This window comes from Macaca mulatta, chromosome 16 (genome assembly GCF_049350105.2).
Source record: "Macaca mulatta isolate MMU2019108-1 chromosome 16, T2T-MMU8v2.0, whole genome shotgun sequence".
NCBI lineage: Eukaryota > Metazoa > Chordata > Mammalia > Primates > Cercopithecidae > Macaca > Macaca mulatta.
The window spans coordinates 50,035,531-50,054,916 of NC_133421.1; the positions used below are offsets into that span (position 1 = coordinate 50,035,531).

The 19,386-nt window shown below is 40.3% G+C and overlaps 1 protein-coding gene and 1 long non-coding RNA gene across 31 annotated transcripts in view; both read right to left on the minus strand.

Moving 5' to 3' along the window:
* RPS6KB1 (ribosomal protein S6 kinase B1) overlaps positions 1–19,386 on the minus strand; it is a 61,240-nt gene that overhangs the window by 8,767 nt on the left and 33,087 nt on the right. For 9 of the 30 annotated variants that reach the window (XM_077970895.1, XM_077970884.1, XM_077970892.1 and 6 more), the window contains 9 exons: positions 14,947–15,094; positions 11,376–11,433; positions 9,831–9,931; positions 7,312–7,402; positions 7,054–7,144; positions 6,275–6,382; positions 5,338–5,400; positions 5,075–5,152; positions 701–808 (listed from right to left, as the gene is read on the minus strand). In XM_077970895.1, coding sequence (XP_077827021.1) covers positions 701–808; positions 5,075–5,152; positions 5,338–5,400; positions 6,275–6,382; positions 7,054–7,144; positions 7,312–7,402; positions 9,831–9,931; positions 11,376–11,433; positions 14,947–15,094 — 846 coding nt within the window. Of the gene's footprint in view, positions 1–700; positions 809–3,792; positions 3,990–5,074; positions 5,153–5,337; positions 5,401–6,274; positions 6,383–7,049; positions 7,145–7,311; positions 7,403–9,830; positions 9,932–10,502; positions 10,754–11,117; positions 11,193–11,375; positions 11,434–13,926; positions 14,002–14,946; positions 15,095–19,386 lie in introns of those variants that run through there. The other 21 variants (XR_013406391.1, XR_013406396.1, XR_013406397.1 and 18 more) reach the window with 13 other exon arrangements.
* LOC144335518 (uncharacterized) lies at positions 17,032–18,314 on the minus strand. The gene is made up of 2 exons (XR_013406428.1): positions 17,924–18,314; positions 17,032–17,166 (listed from the first exon to the last, which is right to left on the minus strand). It is a non-coding gene; the product is annotated as an uncharacterized LOC144335518 (long non-coding RNA).

Sequence of the window (19,386 nt, forward strand, 5' to 3'; positions counted from 1 at the left end):
AAAAAAAAATCCCCTACTTATGTTAAGAGTACCAAAAATAGGGCCAGGAATGATGGTTCATGCCTATAACTGTGGCACTTTGGGAAGCCAAGGTGGGAAGATAGCTTGAGTCCAGGAGTAAAATAGTGAGACTCTGTCTCTACAAAAAAAAAAACAAAACTTAACTGGATGTGGCACACACCTGTAGTCCAGGTACTCACGAGGCTGAAATGGGTGGATCACTTGAGCCTGGGAGGTCAAGGCTGCAAAGAACTGTGATCATACCACTATAACCTATACCTAAGCCTGGGCTACAAGGTGAGACCCTGTCTAAAAAAAAAAAGGGATACCAAAAATCTACAGCTGTTTCAGGAATAAAATACATGTAGTTAGTGTGAGGTTTTTCTCCCCACTGCTATGACTAATTTTTGGTTGAGATGCTAAGCCAAACACCATTTTAAGTCTGTGGCCCAACCAAAAAAGGGAATCATACTCTCCAAAGAATTGCACATTCCCACCCTAATTGCTAAAATAAAATGTTGGATTATGAAAATCAATTTTGTAGGTATCAGTAAGTTATAAGGGCATCGCTAATGAAAAAAAAAAAAGTGGACCCGGTTACCTACATGAACTGCAAAGCAGGCAAACTGAATTTTCTTATCCAAGAGCCCATCCTCATACTTAAAATTTCCTATGACTACATGGAAATTGTTTCACTTACCAGAAAGACCTGATTGGCACTTTCACTGAGAGTTGAGTCATCTGGGCTGTCGACAGGTGTCTGACGTGTAAACTTGGAATCAAACTGACTTACATCCTCTTCAGATTGCTTTATACAAACAAAATAATTTAGAAAATAATAAATAGTCCATATATATATTACATGAATCAAATGCACTGTAAGCTCTGGGAGCTCTTTTCGCAGGGGTTAACTATAATAAAGTATTAGAATAGTCTTAGCAGGCACAGAATGAAGAAAAAAATGCAGGTGGAAAGTACTGAGTCAAATTACATCTTCAAATCTTAAACTTGCACTCTAATAGATTTTAGTATAGAGTTATTCCTATTAAAAATGAGAATATATTGACTGGGCATGGTGGCTTATGCCTGTAATCCCAGCACTTTGGGAGGCTGAGGCAGGCGGATCACAAGGTCAGGAGTTCAAGACTAGCCTGGCCAACATAGCGAAACCCCGTCTCTACTAAAAATAAAAAAAATTAGCCAGGCATGGTGGCGTGCTCCTGTAATCCTAGCTACTTGGGAGGCTGAGGCAGGAACCTGGGAGGCAGAGGTTGCAGCAAGCAGAGATCGTGCCACTGCACACCAGCTCAGGCGACAGTGCGAGAGTCTGACTCAATTAAAAAAAAAAAAAGTGAATATATCGAGCTCAAAACAAGCTGGAAAAAATGTTAATATCAATTTCCCGTCTCACAAAGCTTCATTGTGCCTAGTCCACTGGCTAAATCCCTGTTTAGAGATAATTAGTTCAGTTGGCTACTGCAGGTTTGTAATAAACCTGAAAAACTCCTGAAGCAGAGTTAAAACATGAATAACACTGGTGAGATGCTCCAGTTAAAGTTTCTTCCCACAGCGTGTTTCATTCCTTTAGAAATCTAAAGGAGCAAAAATAATTTTCTATTCCGCATGGTTTGTAAGTTATATTTCCCTGTGAAAGTATAGTTATCACTTCAGTTCTAACCATGAGATTCATTTATTTAATTCCTTCTCTCCCAAAATATCTGGTTAGACTCTTGGGCCAAATGTAGGAAGTAAATAATAATTTAGAATATCTGACTTCATACTGAAAGATGACCACACTGACCTTATAATTCTCTCAGAGCCCAGACTGTGAACCGCACTCCCTGGAGGAGCGGCTGATTCCAGGTGTGGGGAAATGCACAAGATAAGCACAGAATACCAGTTTCCTTATTTTGCTCTCTGGTGCAACACCAGCCCATGTGCTCATGTCAAAAGGACTCAGAAACCAACATGAAGATGCACCCAGCATTCACTGCACCCAGCATTCACTGCACCCAGCATTCAACAAAGGGAAAAATTGAGCATCAATTATAACTGCCAGGCGTGGTGGCTCACGCCCATCATCCCAACACTTTGGGAGGCAGAGGCAGGTGGACTGCTTTTGAGCTCAGGAGTTGATGACCAGCCTGGTGAACATGGCAAAATGCCGTCTCTACCAGAAACACAAAAATTAGCTGGGCATGGTGGTGCACCTGTGGTCCCTGCTACTCAAGAGGCTGAGGTGGGAGGATTGCTGGAGGCCGGGAAGTCAAGGCTGCAGTGGGCAGAGATTACACCACTGCACTACAGCTTGGGTGACAGAGTAAGACCCTGCCTCAAAACAATAAATGAATAAATAAAATGAATAAATGAATCAATAAAAATAAAAATAACTGCAATGAAATGAAATACAAATATGTTAAAAGGTGTAAGTTCATAATATACTAAAAAAGAAAAAAAATACACAAAGTTCATTGGTCAATTTTGGGAGATGCTAGGGAACTAATTCATTATTTTGAAAACTAGGAAAGAATCAAACATACATCCTGCGTTTCCTGTATGAACTATACCTTGAGTAACTAACTGATCAAAGAGTTTCTCTTTATGAAGAATTCGAGCTAACAAAGAAAGAAGAAATAACAGAATCAGACCATTTCACAAACACCTGATGAAATTATAAAAGTAGGCCAGAGTTTCTCAACCTCAGTGCTACTGACATTTCAGGCCTATTAATACTTCGCTGTGCTGACTCTTACCCCTAAAGGTGCCTCAGCATTCCCTCCCCCAAGCTGTGACAATCAGTGTATCTCCAGACATTGCCAAATTACCCTGGTAGTGAAATGCTGACACAGGCAATGATCAGTGACCACTAACATCACAAAAAAAAAAAACAACAAAAAACTATACATTATGCCTCCTGATCAAAGCATGCAATACTGAGAGTTTAATCTGAATCAGATCAACCACCTAAATTTAACTACCAGTTTTTGGAAGTTCAGGGAACAGATGAACATGGTCAATGAAACTATGGGGATAATATCAACGAAATCAAAATCTGAGAATTCTACAGGACAAATGACCCGGTTTCGTCAGTAAATCACAAGGGGAATCTGTAAATAACAAGAGACCTAAGAGACATAGTAACCAAGTTATATACAAACCTTGATTAAATCCTCACAAACAGGACGAAAAAAAAATAATGGAACAACAACAACAAAAAATTAAGTGGGGAAACACAGGGAAACCTCATCTCTAGAAAAATTTTAAAAACTAGCTGGGTGTGGTGATACACCCCTGTGGTCCCAGCTATACGGGAGGATCCCTTGAGCCTGGGAGGTTGAGGCTGCCATGAGCCATGATCATGCCACTGCACTCCAGCCTGGGCAACAGAGAAAGATCCTATCTCAAAAAAAAAAAAAAAAAAAAAAAAAAACTGGGCAAACTGTCAACTTCTGAGGTGTGATGCTGGGATGGCAGTTATGTTTAAACAAGATGACCTAATCATTTTTTAAGCTGGGCGGTAGGTGTATGACAGTTATCCTCCTTACAATTGTCTGTTGTTTTTTAAAGTGGGTCACATTAGCTCCATGACCAAAAAATAATCACCATCATCATCCTCCTCCTTCTCCACCTACATCCCAAGGAATGGAAAAAGAAACTGTATTTTCTCAGATTCTGAGGTGGGAGAAAGACAATAACTAACATACTAACTCATTTACTCAAAAACATATTGCTATGGGTTGAAGCATGTGCCTTACCCACCCCCCAAAAAATTTCGTATGTTGAAATTCTAACCTCTAGTTCCTCAGAATGTGACCTTATTTGGAAAGGGTTATTGCAGATGTAATTAGTGAAGATGAGGTCCTACTGGAGTAGAGAAGAACCCTAATCCAATATGCCTGGTATCCTTATAAAAAGGGGAAATTTGGCCACAGATATGCACACAGGTAGAACACCATGTGAACATGAAGGCAGAGATCCGGGTGATGCACCTACAAGCCAAAGAATGACAGAGATTACCAGCAAACCACCAGAAGCCAGGGGAGAGGCATGGAACATACAGTTTCTCACAGTCGTCAAAGAAACCAACTCTAACAATGTGATGTAGAACTTCTAGTCTCCAGATCTATGAGATAATAAATTTCTGTTGTCTCAGCCACCCGGTTTGTGGTACTTTGTTGCAGCAAGCCTAGCAAACGAATGCACATCTATTCTATAGTTTGAAGAAAAAATTCCCAGAGAATCATATTTAAAATGGTTAAATTAAGCAAAATAAAACCAGAAAAAGAAAAGTACCAACTACCTGAAATATTTAATTGTCTTAGGTAACTGACTTAAAAATAGCTCATACAGTCAACTGCCACTGGCTTTAGTTCTTTAAAAAACAGTACAAAAATAAAAGATGCTTGGCTGGGTGCAGAAGCTTACACATGTAATCCCAGCACTTTGAGAGGCTGAGGTGAGTGGATCACTTGAGCCCAGAAGTTCGAGACAAGCCTGGGAGACATGGCAAAACCCTGTTTCTATAAAAAATACAAAAATACTAGCCAGACATGGTGACAGCTATAGTCACAGCTATTCGGGAAGCTGAGGTGGGAGACTCACGTGAGCCTGGGGAGGTCAAGGCTGCATTGAACTGTGATCGTGCTACTGCACTCCATCCTGGGTGACCGAGTGAGACTCCGTCTCAAAATAAAATAAAATAAATAAAAACAAAGATGCTAAAGAGAGGATAAACCAGAGATCTTTGCACTGCTAATAAAAATAATGTTTCTGTCTGCTCTGAGATTTTTCTTATTCTAAAAAAATACCAAGTGATCCTCCTGCCTCAGCCTCGAAAGTAGGATGGGACTTACAGGTACATGGCACCACACCCAGTAGAGTCTCTACTAAAAATTTTAAGTCTCTACTAAAAATACACACTTTTAAATGTTTTGTAGATATGGAGCCTTGTTATGTTGCCCATGCTGGTCTTGAACTCCTGGCCTCAAACAATCCTCCCACCTCAGCCCTTTAAAGTTTTGGGATTACAGGCATGAGTCACTGCACCCAATTATATGCTTTCATGTATACTTACCAACAGAGGTTTAAAGGGGGGCTCCACCTTTCGAGCCAGAAGTTCTTCCCAGTTAATGTGTCTAAAGAATGGATGAGCCTAGGAAAAAAAAGCAGAAAGAAAAGTTGAGGGGAATAGACTTTGCTGGATTGATAAATTAATCACCTTTTTGAAGTTACAAGTCACAAAATAAGCTAAACTTATAAGCAACTACATATAACCCTCAGAAATACATAAAACTAGTATTGTCTTCCCCACAAAACACCAAAGATGCCAAACCCTACTTGAACTTCTCCAGCGTCCCCAGGACCAGCTCCCAGACGAGAAGCAGCATTTCTTTTCAGCAGCTTGAAAGAGGGAAAAAAAGCCTGGGTAAAGAACCTTAGTCGAACTGATTTTTTTTTTTTTCCTTTTTAGGCTTTGCTTGTCTACTTTGCCTTGAGAAAATACAGTTTATTGGCCAGGCACAGTGGCTTATGCCTGTAATCCCAGCATTTTGGGAGGCTGAGGCAGGTGGATCACCAGAGGTTGGGAGTTCGAGACCAGCCTGGTCAACATGGTGAAACCCCTTCTCTACTAAAGATACAAAAACTAGCCTGGCGTGATGGTACGTGCCTATAATCCCAGCTACTAGGGAGACTGAGGCAGGAGAATCACTTGAACCTGGGAGGCGGAGGTTGCAGTGAGCCAAGGTCATGCCATTGTACTCCAACCTGGACAACAAAGCAAGACTCCATCTCAGAAAAAAAAGAAAATATAGTTAACTAATTACTACCAAATATTGTTTAAGGGTCTGTAATCCCAGCACTTTGGGAGGTCAAGGCAGGTGGATCACCTGAGGTCAGGAGTTCCAGACCAGTCTGACCAACATGGTGAAACCCTGTCTCTTAGCCGGGCATGGTGGCAGGTGCCTGTAATCCCAGCTACTTGAGAGGCTGAGGCAGGAGAATCGCTTGAACCTGGGAGACTGAGGTTGCAGTAAGCCAAGATCGCACCACTGCACTCTAGCCTGGGTGACAGAGCAAGACTCTGTCTCAAAAAAAAGAACTAAAAAAAGAATATGAAAAGAAATAAACAAATCTGTACTTCGCGTTCAAAAATGAAAGACTTTTTTGTTCAATATTTATATATGACTCTTTATTCAAAACATACATTAAATTCTATCTAGTTAAATCCTAGTCATTGAATCTTACAGTGTCAGTGACTATTTAAGAACCTTACCTTTTTAAGCAGATCTCTGGCTTCTTGCGTGAGGTAGGGAGGCAAATTGAGTTTACATTTGAGGATTTTGTCAATTGTTTTCTTTCTGTTCTCCCCAGTGAATGGGGGCTAAGAGTAGAAGACAAGTGAAAAATATTAGCAGGGAGTGAAAAATATTAGTATATAAGAAACAAATTTTAAATAACAATATTATCCATTTCCTGAATTAGTTATGCATGGAGATCAGAAATGTATGCTGTGAAATAGGCTAACTGCTCAAGACCTTTATTTTGTTTTAGAGACAGGGTCTCGCTATGTTGTCAAGGCTAGATTCTATTAATAATCCTTAGCTCAAATGATCCTCCCACCTCAGCCTCCTGAGTAGCTTGGGCTACAGGCACGCACAACTGTGCCCGGCAGGCGCGCAGTTTTAAGCAACAGGACAGAGGAAGTAGCAGTGTCCTGGAAGGAAGCCTGTGTTTCCACCATTAACTTGCTGTGTGATAATAAGTGAGCTATGTGATTTTATGCTTCAGTTTCTCCATTTATAAAATAAGGACATTATCTGTTCAACATCTATTTCACAGGCCTGCCATGACATAGATCATTTAAATGAAAATGTTTCTGAAAGTATGGGATCCCATATAATCATAAAGCATTATTAGTGTTAAACTGCTAATAACAAATCTCTGGGCTTTGAAAACTCCACTGGTAACATTTTCCGAAAGCACAGGACAGGTCTCTTGCTACAGTGACTCAGCACAGACCATAATACATGCAGCTTTTAACTGTGCACCTACTGCTCCAGTCAGCATGTCATACATTAATGCTCCCAAACTCCACCAATCCACAGCACGATTGTGGCCACTTCTCATCAAGATTTCAGGGGCCCTACAATGAGAAAAATAATATGCTTAAAACTTCACCCATTTGCATATCATCTGAATTAGAATTTTAAAAACAATATACAGAGTCAGTGAGGGTACAGAAAACAGATACTATTCCTTAAAAGAGGTAAAATTAGCTCCCAAACCAATTATGCTTAACATGCAGCTCACATGTATTCTATTGTTCCACAAAATGTGTGTGTGACTGTTCCATCATGAATAGATTCTTTGCATAGTCCAAAGTCTGTTAGTTTCACATGACCTACAATGAAAGATTACAGCATGATTATTCTCAGAATTCCAAGTATGGGCAGTGTTTGAACATGTCACATAACACCTTAATCTATCCTTCCATTTAACTTTTCTTGCCTCAAACTTTTCTCGCAGATGACAAGAACAAGGTACCATCCATAAAATGGGATGCTAACTGTTTAAGGCTAGGGCAAAGTCACCTTTTGCCAATGATATAGTCTATCTAGTAAAGAGAAAACAAATATAGAGAAAAAAGTGAAATAACCTGTCTAAGGCTCTAGCTTTAAGTATACACAGAATCCTCTACCATCCCAAAAAAGAAAAATCCTGGGAAAACTGTTTTATGAAGTCTAGTTTAAGTACACAGACCCCAATAAACATATTCTATACCTTTGTGAGACAGTACTTCAAATATATAGCTTTTATCACAGTGAACTGTGAAGAGTTCTGAAAATGGTCTCAGAAAGTCACTACAACAAGGTAGCTCACTCTGCCCAATGCTACCAATTAGGGGAAAGAAAGAAAATTGCTAGATAGTACGAATCAATCATCACTGATCCAGAAAGTAAAAAACTTACCACCTCATACAAAGATCATTTCAGTTCAAGTTTAGCTTTCTTTATTGGACTGTCATAACAAGTGGTTCAACAACCTCAGAGACTCTAGTATTTGAGGTTCATTTCACAGAAAAGGCACAATGACCTATTGATTCAAATGTAAATATATACTACGCTCTGATACAGAAGAAGTGTGGCCTTTATTTTCACAGAACCATCTGATACACTCAACCTTATAAATCAAAGAAGTTAACTATTATATCGCTCCCCTTTTCTATCCTGTGACTTAGAATTCAGATCAGAATCCAGGTTTTGGGGAGTGAGGAGGTGTTGATGAGAGGAAGGAAGAGACACTGATTCCTATGATATATTCAGTTAAGTATATAATTTCACCTTAAAAAAAAAGGTAGGTGGAGGAGTATAATCTGGAATGTTTCTGTGAGCCTTGGTTGTTCATACATCATTTTCTAAGAGTCTGAACCAATTAACCTCATGGATTATTCTGTAGACATCTAAGATTAGCAGCTGCTACCACCTTCTAGATACCCTGGGTCAGCTGATTGCTCCTCTGGGGTATGAATTGCCAAGTCTGCCCACAGCCCAGATTAGCATAAGTTAAGCTGTCTGTAGCAGCATGCAGTTGTAGTCAAGGCTCACTGTGCTATATCTATAGCTGTATAGATTATCAGTCTCTCTGATGTTTATGTTTGTTGTTGCAAACAAACAGCAAGAATAAACTGATTCTGGCTGGGGGGGAAGGGGGATTATGCCTGTAATCCCAGCAATTTGGGAGGCCAAGGCGGGCAGATCAATTGAGCTCAGGAGTTTGAGACCACCCTGGACAACACGATGAAACCCCATTTCTACAAAAAATACCAAAAATTAGCCAGGCATGGTGGTGTGCCACAGTGGCCCTAGCTACTTGAGGGCCTGGAGTGGGAGGTCACTTGAGCCTGGGAGGCAGAGGTTGCAGTAAGCTGTAATCATGCCACTATACTCCAGCCTGGGTGACAGAGTGAAACCCCTATCTCAAAAAAAAAAAAAAAAAAAAGAGTAACCTGATGCCTACTAAACATCATATTTCCAAAGTTTTATCAAATACTTTGATTCAGTTTCAATCCTTTTTCCAGCATTAATAAAACCTACAGTAAGAAGCATAGCTTCTAATATTTACATATTTTCATTTTCTTTTTTTTTTTTGAGACGGAGTCTTGCTCTGTCACCCAGGCTGGAGTGCAATGTCACGATCTTGGCTCACTGCAACTTTCACCGCCTGGGTTCAGGTGATTCTCCCACCTCAGCCTCCTGAGTAGCTGGGATTACAGGCACCCACCATCATGCCCAGCTAATTTTTTTTTTGTAGTTTTGTAGAGATGGGGTTTCACCATGTTGGCCAGGCGTCTTGAACTCCTGACCTCAGGTGATCCACTCGCCTCAGCCTCCCAAAGTGCTGGGATTACAGGTGTGAGCCACTGCGCCCAGCCAATATTTACATATTTTCATTTTTAAAACTCGACTTATATAATTAATATTCACTTTTCAATTTAAGTAACAAGCCAAAATTAATGTTTAGACTGGCTTTTACAGTCTAAAACATTATATAACATTTTATGTAAAGATTCCAAAAATATGAAAAACTATGAGTAAGGATTAAACTAAAAAAGGCAGTTGAGCGACTATTATCCTCAACTTCTTTTACTCTCACCAAGTGTAATTACCTAAAGACTTAAAACATCAGCAAGTACTATGATGCCATAAATTCTGAGGGAGGAAATACACAAAATAGAGAGATGAATATGGGGCTTTGAAAATGGCCATGACCTGTGTGGGAGGATTTTAAGATGATTATTTACTATAGAATTGTTTACGGTATGTCTCCACCTTGGTGATTAAGCATGATATTCTCCGGCTTCAGGTCTCTGTAGATGATCCCCTTTTGATGTAAATGCCCCAAAGCCATGGAGATTTCTGCCAAGTAAAAGCTGGAAACAAAAGTGATTTAATAAAATTAAAAAAGAGTGTAATCTATCCAAAGCAGTTTATGTATGGAGCAAAATTCCTTGAAAGAAACAGACATGCACCGAAGACCAAATTAGTGGGATAGGGGGATGTGTGGGAAAAAGAGATGGCATAGGATGCTGCCAAAAGGCATGGGGACATTTATGTTTCACTCATTTTAGTGAAACTATAAAGTGCTTTATTTTGCCATTAGAATATACTGCTAAAATTGCAAAGATGTCCAGAATATGCTAAACTGCCATTGGTCATGTTTTGTTCTGTCTGTGTAGGAATTAAGCTAATAGTCATTCATTTTAAAGCAAATTTCTCCCATCCACACCCAACTTTAAAATCCCACAGGAAATAGGAACTTTGTTATTCTCAGAGATCAAGTCTTGATTTCAAAAGGGATCTTATAACCTGACCCTTAGAAGCCCACTCATCCCTTACTTAATACAGCTACATATTTATAGACAGCTTAGGCCCACAGTATCTGCCCTCCCTCCTGCCAGCCAGCCCACAACTATAAACTGTGTGACACTCAAATTTATCTACCTCAAAAGAATAAAGGGCTGAATCAACCCTGTCTGGATTCGAAAAGCACAAGGCACTGCAATACTGGCTGCATAACAATGTTGCAATCCTGCAGATTACTCCAGGATGGAGAGGGTGTGTCCTAGAGGACTGAGGCAATTTCACAGCCAGCAGGACCACAAACAGCCTCCAACACGGCTCAGTGAGCCTCCTCCAAAAAAGGGCACTTCATCCCTAAGGCTCTTAAATGCAGCTTCTGTGTTAGAAAAGGCCTGAAATTAAACAATGGAATGCAGTTTTGGTAATCAAGGTAGAAAAAAACATTTAAGTGTTGTTTTCTATTAAATTAATGTGTAGGATAAACTGATTTATTGTGACCCAAAATTGTTGCTTCACAAAAGGATGTGCATATTTTTAACTTGAAGCAGATGACATGTTTAGAAATAGGAGGGTAAATCCCATCCTGACTATATAATCAATCCACAGATGATATGCCCAGGCTTATCACCTCCCTAAGACTGCACCTTGAGAAATAGCCTAAAAAAAAAGGAGATGATTTCTGATAATTTCCATTGTTCCACACATAAAGGTTCACTGGAAAACCACACTCACCCACAGCCAAGGCAGGCAGCTTACCAATTCAAGGAAAGAAAGCCGCAATGAGAATGGTTCTGTTAGGAACAACTGGTGTGAAGAGCGTTCCACTCAAGCCTAAGGGCAAAGGAATGATGTGACCTCCATAGCTGCCCAGTCCCAAAACTACTTCTCCCCCTTGAGGTCCTGAGTGACTGACTGGCTCCAGATCAATTTACTGAATCATGTGGATGCCCATAGTGGGAATGGGGCTTTGCTTGTAATTACCTGAATCTATGCAACCACAAAAAGTTCACTTACCAGGCAGTGTCTTCCATAAATATTCCCTCTCTTTCTAACTGCATAAATAGTTCTCCTCCTGTAAAGAAAAAGAAAAAACATTAGAGATAAAACAATATTTATTTCCAACCCACTTCTAATGAAAGAGTTTGTGCTTTCCTTCTAACCATAATTAAAAGACATCAGTTCCTTAAAAATGAAAAACAGATCCTAAAAATTATAGGTTTTAAAACTAAGTCCTCAGGATTCTATTTTTAGTAGCATTCTTATTCTTCTGTGACACACATATGTTTAAAAACTAGAACTGGCTTGGAATTCCAGGTTTTATATCTACAAACTTTAAAATATTTGTAGATTCCAGACCTGAGGTTAAAAAAAAAAATCTTGATTAAAGACTCTAACATTTTACCCATAAGTAGAAAAATGACAGTCTACAATTAAATCACCCTCACTAATTTTAGTCAATGCTCATATTTCGTATTTTCAGAACCCTTAAATAAACAGAATGAACCTTGGCAGTGGCCTAGTAAAAAACATGGCACAATTTGAGTATCAAAATAAATAATGATAATAAAGGGTTATATCACATTGAATGATATTAGAATACCTAAGTCCATAATAACATAAATAAAGGAATACATAAATTTTTTAAATGGGGAAGAAGAATGCCAAGTAGAATTACAGTAGAATGCCAAGTAATAAATGAAGAAGGCATGACGGAATAAGAAAAATTACTTGCCAAACATCACAATTAATTGTTGCAGGCAAGAATCAATGGATGTCAAAACTGAATGTGGGCCAGGTGCAGTGGCTCACGCCTGTAATCCCAGCAATTTGGGAGGCCAAGGTGGGCAGATCATCTGAGGTCAGGGGTCATCTCTACTAAAAATAAAAAAATTAGCTAGGTGTGGTGGTGCATGCCTATAATCCCAGTTACCCAGGAGGCTGAGGCAGGAGAATCACTTGAACCTGGGAGGCGGAGGTTGCAGTGAGCTGAGATTGCGCCACTGCACTCCAGCCTGGGCGACAGAGTGAGTGAGACTCCGTCTCAAAAAACAACAACAACAACAAAAATGAACATGAAAGCTTGATGAAAGATATTTAAATCTCAAAGCATCTCCTCTAAAGATACTTATTAATTACAAAGGCAAAAATGTCACCAGGGAAAAAATCGGCAGACACCACTTTATATATGTGATCAAAGTTAACATCACAATTAATGGAACAAAGATATAAATATCATGTACCTCTTGATCTGAAGCATTAAGGAGGACACAATATCACTTCAATGGTCCTGCCAAAATTGCATAACCTGAATCTAATACTAAGGAAACATCAGCTAAACCCAAAGCATTCTACAAACTAACTGGCCTGTACTAATGAAAAATGTCAACATCATGAAAGTCAAAGAAAGACTGAGGAAATGTTCCAGATTAAAGGAAACTTTAAGTTATAATTGCATCAATGTTAATTTCCTATTTCTCATCATTTTAGTATAGTTATGTAAGATACTGTCCTTGATTTTAGAAAATATACACTGAATAGGCTGGGCGCAGTGGCTCACACCTGTAATCCCAGCACTTTGGGAGGCCGAGGTGGGCGGATCACCTGAGGTCAGGAGTTTGAGACCAGCCTGGCCAACATGGTGAAACCTCATCTCTACGAAAAATTAGCCGGGCATGGTGGTGGGTGCCTGTAATCCCAGCTACTCGGGAGGCAGAGGTTGTAGTGAGCCCAAGATTGCGCCATTGCACTCCAGTCTGGGCGACAGAGTGAGACTCCATCTCAAAAAATAAAAAATAAATAAAACATACACTGAAATTTTAGGGGTAAAGGGAAATCATGTCTGTAACACTCTCTTAAACAGTTCAAAAAATTATGTATGCATGCATATATATATGTATATACATATATACATATCTATAGACAGATACAAAATAAATGTGGTGAAATGGTAACATTTGGGGAATCTAGGTGAGAAATATATAGGAATTCTTTGAGAGAGAGTGTGTGTGTGTGACTGAGTCTCGCTGTGTTGCCCAGATTGGAGTACAGTGGTGTGATCTCAGCTCACCACAACCTCTGCCTCCCAGGTTCAAGCAATTCTCCTGCCTCAGCCTCCCAAGTAGCTGGGATTACAGGAGCACACCACCATGCCAGCTAATTTTTCTATTTTTAGTAGAGACAGGGTTTCACTATGTTGGCCCGACTGGTCTCAAACTCCTGACCTCATTATCTGCCCTCCTTGGCCTCCCAAACTGCTAGGATTACAAGCATGAACCACTGAGCCTGGCACAGGAATTCTTTATACTACTCTTAAAAGTTTTTGTGTTAAGTATGAAATTATGTCAAAATAAAGTTTTTCCAGGCAGGCATGGTGGCTCATACTTGTAATCCCAGCACTCTGGGAGGCCAAGGCGGGCAGATCACCTGAGATCAGGAGTTCAAAACCAGCCTGGCCAACATAGTGAACGCTTGGCTCTACTAAAAATACAAAAAAATAGCCAGGTGTGGTGGCGCATGCCTGTAGTCCCAGCTAATTGGGAGGCTGAGGCAGGAGAATTGCTTGAACCTGGGAGGCGGAAGTTGCGGTGAGCTGAGATCACGCCTCTGCACTCCATCCTGGGCGAGAAGAGTGAAACTCCACCTTCAAAAAACAAACAAAAAAAGTTTTTCCAACAGCAATAGTCACAAAGTTACTACATTCTGCAGCTTTCTGTTCCATGTTACATGTTACTGCAAAATCTTTCTCAGAGAACTACACTGTGTTTGCTAGAAATAGATACCTGTGGTCAGGCGCAGGGGCTCACACCTGTAATCCCAGCACTTTGGGAGCCTAAGTCAGGTGGATCACCTGAAGTCGGGAGTTCGAGACCAGCCTGACCAATATGGCGAAACCCCATCTTTACTTAAAATTAGCCGGGCGTGGTGGCACATGCCTGCAATCCCAGCTACTCAGGAGGCTGAGGAAGGAGAATCGCTTGAACCTGGGAGGTGGAGGCTGCAGTGAGCCAAGATCACACCATTGCACTCCAGCCTGGGCAACAAGAGCAAAACTCTGTCTCAAAAAAAAAAAAAAAAAAAGAAATAGATACCTGTCATCTAGAAATGATACAGAAGCAACAAGTTCCTACGAGGTGGTAGGCCCTGGGAAATGTGGATGATCTCCATTGTAAGCTACATACCCCATCACTAAGGCTACATTAAACTAAAAAGTCTTGTTTAAAGACCCAATTCCAAAAATAGTCAGTATGTTAAATAATTCTCCCAATGATTTAAATTACAGTATCTTACCCCAGTACAATTTGATGGCTCTGCATCACTTAGGTATTTGTTTTTCTGTTAAGTGACTGATTACAAAGGAATTAAAATAAAATTTTACAGATGAGGGAAAAAAAAATCTTTAGTTTCCTCCATATTTGTCTGCCAATAGAAACATGTGGTCACATCTGAATTTTGTCCTTCAGTGTACTCATCAATTTTAAGTACTATTTGATCATAATGGGAAAAAGTATTTTTCCATTGAAAAATAACATTTTGACCCAGTTTCTGGAGTCAATGCAAATAATTACACCAAACTCTGTGTACTGACCACTGAGATACTCAAGGATGAGGTAGAGTTTTCCACCAGTCTGAAAGGCATAAATTAAATCCACGATGAAGGGATGCTTTACTTCCTCCAGAATATTCCGTTCTGCTTTTGTATGAGCTGTATCTTTAGCATTTCTTACTATCATTGCCTAAAGGAAAAGAGATGATCTATAAGAACAAAGTAGTGAACATTTTTATTCTATAGTAACTGGAAAATCTATTTTGTGTTTTTCTTGCCAATACTGAACTATTAACCATAGTTCCCACTAGAAACTGAGATGGGGTAATGGAAAATGTTCACTTTATATATGCCTCTGTGCACTTTGGATTTTTTGCAGTGAACATGTAAATGAATTACCTAAAGAGACTTTTTTAAAAAGAAATCTGTAATCAGATCAAGTTTGTTCATATATTCACAAACGACTAAGTATCTACCATGCTCCAGGCTGTGCCAAGAAAGCAGAATAGAAAGAATGCCCTGTCCATAGGAGCCCAAAAGTCAACAGGAGCCCAAAGTCTCAGGGAAAAAAAGGCAAGTCAATGTAGGTAAGCGCAGGATGGTAAGGGTAAACAGGGGAACTACATCTGACCTACCAAAAAATCTTGCTTGAAAATTATTAAAATGAAATGTGGCCTGGACGCGGTGGCTCATGTCTATAATCCCAGCACTTAAGTGGGCAGAGGCAGGAGGATCGCTTGAGCCCAGGAGTTGAAGATCTGCCTGGTAACAAGCGTGACCCCATTCTCCACAAAAATGGTAAAAAAAAAAAAAAAAAAAAAAGTACAAGGTAAAAAAAAGGCATTCCAGTGCAAAAGAGGCTTGATAGGACAGGATATGTGTGGGGAATCTACAAGTAGTTCAGTATGGTTAGAAGTAGTTAGCGATTAGGCTAGAGAAGTAGGTAGAGGCCAGGAAATGGAAGGTCTGGGCATAGGAAGGTCTCGGTGAAATGAACAAACCTTTGGCTTTATGAAAGACACATCTAGCAGCAGTAGGGAGTATTACGAAAGAAATGAGACTAGTTAGGAGGCTAGTATAATAAACCAACTAAGAAGATCTGTAAGAAAATGAAGATAGAAAAAAATGAAAGGCTAATACATAATTTGCATTTGCTGACAAACTAGATATGAGAAGAAATGATGATACCTTTATTTCTGCATAATAGGATAGATAATGGTGCCATTCAGTATCGGCAAATGAAAGTGAAAAAGTTTTGGGAGAATGATGCCCTGTTTTAGACATGCCAGGTATAAGTTCCAGGAAGTTCCCCCGATGGTACACCTCCATAAGTAATATGGAAAGCAAATACACAGGTTATTGGTTGCAACATTATCTGTGAAAGTGAAACACTGGAAACAGCCTAAATGCTCAGACATAGGATACTGGCCGAAAAACTATGGAATCTACACAACATGTAACAAAGCTATAAAAATAAGAAAAATCGGCCGGGCACGGTGGCTCATGCCTGTAATCCCAGCACTTTGGGAGGCCGAGGCGGGCAGATCACAAGGTCAGGAGATCGACACCATCCTGGCTAACATGGTGAAACCCCCTCTCTAAAAAAAAAATTAGCCGGGCGTGGTGGCATGTGTCTGTAGTCCCAGCTACCCGGGAGGCTGAGGCAGGAGAATGGCATGAACCTGGGAGGTGGAGCTTGCAGTGAGCCGAGATCGCACCACTGCATTCCAGTCTGGGTGACAACATAAATAAATAAATAAATAAATAAATAAATAAAAATAAGAAAACTCTCTATGAAAACAAGATACAAAAGAGTATTTAAATGTACAACAGCATGGATCCTATGCTATCTACTGTACAAGAAAGGGGAAATGAGAATATATTTATAATATGTATCTGCTTATACCTGCAAAAATGAAGACAACTAAGACAAACTAAAAGCTAATGATAATGGAAGGGAAGGAAAAGAAATAAGACTTTTGAGTATACCTTCTGAGTAAAACCTCAATGGTTTTATCATACATTTTTTTCTTTCCTAAATCAATTACAGTAATTATAAAATGTAGATTTTTCTTTTTGAACCATATTAATGTTTAATATATTCCAAAAATAAAATCAGCAAGGATGAGGGGTGGGAAGTACAACTGAATACAATAGGAATACATAAATTTAATTGACTATTACACCAACAACTTTACCACAGAAAGAGAAAGAGAAAAAAGATATAACAGAAAAAGATTTTTTTCTTTTTTTAGATGGAGTCTCACTCTGTCACCCACACTGCAACCTCCGCCTCCCAGGTTCAAGTGATTCTCCTGCCTCAGCCTCCCGAGTAGCTGGGACTACAGGCACCCGCCACCACGCCTGGCTGATTTTTTTATTTTTAGTAGAGATGGGGTTTCACCATGTTGGCCAGGCTGGTTTCAAACTCCTGAGCTCATGATCCGCCTGCCTCGGCCTCCCAAAGTGCTGGGATTACAGGCGTGAGCCACTGCACCCGGTGAGAAAAAGATATTTAAGTAATTTTAGACTGCACACCCTTAGTGGCCTATATGTAAGCACACAAAAAATTTCCAAAGAAATATTAAATCAAACTTAGTAGGTTTGTAGCTGGAAATACTATTGGTATTATAATTTTCATTATGCATATACTGTACAACTGAACAAATGACTGCATTTATTTATGTTGTTACCAGAGATCTCACTGTAGAAAAAAGAAGATCCAAATATGAACTGAAAGAAGAATGTGGCAGGGTGCAGTGGCTCACACCCGTAATCCCAGCACTTTGGGAGGCTGGGGCGGGTGGATCACAATGTCAGGAGTTCAAGACCAGCCTGGCCAAGATGATGAAACCCCGTCTCTAATAAAAATACAAAAATTAGCCGGGTGTGGTGGCAGCAGCCTATAATCCCAGCTACTCAGGAGGCGGAGGGAGAAACTTGCTTCAACCCAGGAGGTGGAGGCTGCAGTGAGCCGAGATCATACCACTGCACTTCAGCCTGGGGGACAGAGCAAGACTCCGTCTCAAAAATAAAAAAATAAAAATAAAGAAGAATGCTATGGAATTGGACTAGAATTAGGGCTAACAATATGAAGCACTTTGGGAAGCCAAGGCAGGCAGATCACCATGTTTGCTGGGAGTTTGAGACCAGCCTGCCCGACGTGGTGAAATCTCATCTCTACTAAAAATACAAGAATTAGCCAGGTGAGGTGGTGCGCACCTGTACTCCCAGTTACTCCAGAGGCTGAGGCACGAGAATCACTGGAACCCGGGAGGTAGAGGCTGCAGTGAGCTGAGGCAGCCTGGGGTCCAGGGCTGTGGAGAGCCATGCTCACACCACTGCACTCAAGCCTGGGCAACAGAGGAAGACCCTGTCTCAAAAAAAAAAAAAAAAAAAAAAAAAAAAAAAAAAAAAAAAGGGCCAGGTGCAGTGGCTCACGCCTGCAATCCCAGCACTTTGGGAGGCTGAGGCGGGCAGATTATGAGGTCAGGAGTTCAAGACCAGCCTGGCCAACATAGTGAAACCCTATCTCTACTAAAAATACAAAAATCAGCTGGGTGTGGAGGCATGTGCCTGTAATCCCAGATATTCAGGAGGCTGAGGCAGGAGAATTGCTTGAACCTGGGAGGTGGAGGTTGCAGTGAGCCAAGACCACATCATTATACTCCAGCCTGGGCAACAGAGTGAACCTCCATCTCAAAAAAAAGAAAAAAACATTTTAAAGGGAGTATAGGGCCAGGCACAGTGGCTCATGTCTGTAATCCTGGCACTTTGGGAGGCCAAGGTGGCTGGTCAAGAGATCAAGACCATCCTGGCCAACATGGTGAAACCTCGTCTCTACTAAAAATACAAAAAATTAGCTGGGCTTGGTGGCCCACGGCTGTAGTCCCAGTTACTCTGAAGGCTGAGGCAGGAGGATTGCTTGAACCTGGGAGGCAGAAGTTGCAGTGAGCTGAGGTCACACCACTGCACTCCAGCCTGGTGACAAAGCGAGACACTGTCTCAAAAAAAACAAAAGAAAAAAAAAAAGGAGTATAAAAAAATCTTTACAGAAGAATGACAATATAGAAAAAAATACAGAAAAAATAGAAAAGTCTCCATTTTATAATCACTACAGTAATATTTGATTTGGGCAAGAAATAATCCAGATAAAACCATTAAGTAAAGATTATTATGGGACAGAATATTCACATTGTTTCTATCATTCCATAGATCACTTGTTAATTACAAAAGAAAAAAGAGGCCTAGAACGGAGGCTCACGTCTGTAATCCCAACACTTTGGGAGGCTGAGGAGGGCGGATCACCTGAGGTCAGGAGTTTGAGACCAGCCTGGCTAACATGGTGAAACACCATATCTACTACAATTACAAAAATTAGAGAATTTTTTTCTACGAGAATTGCTTGAACCTGGAAGGCAGAGACTGCAGTGAGCTGAGATAGGGCCACTACACTCCAGCCTGGGTAAGAGGGCAAAGCTC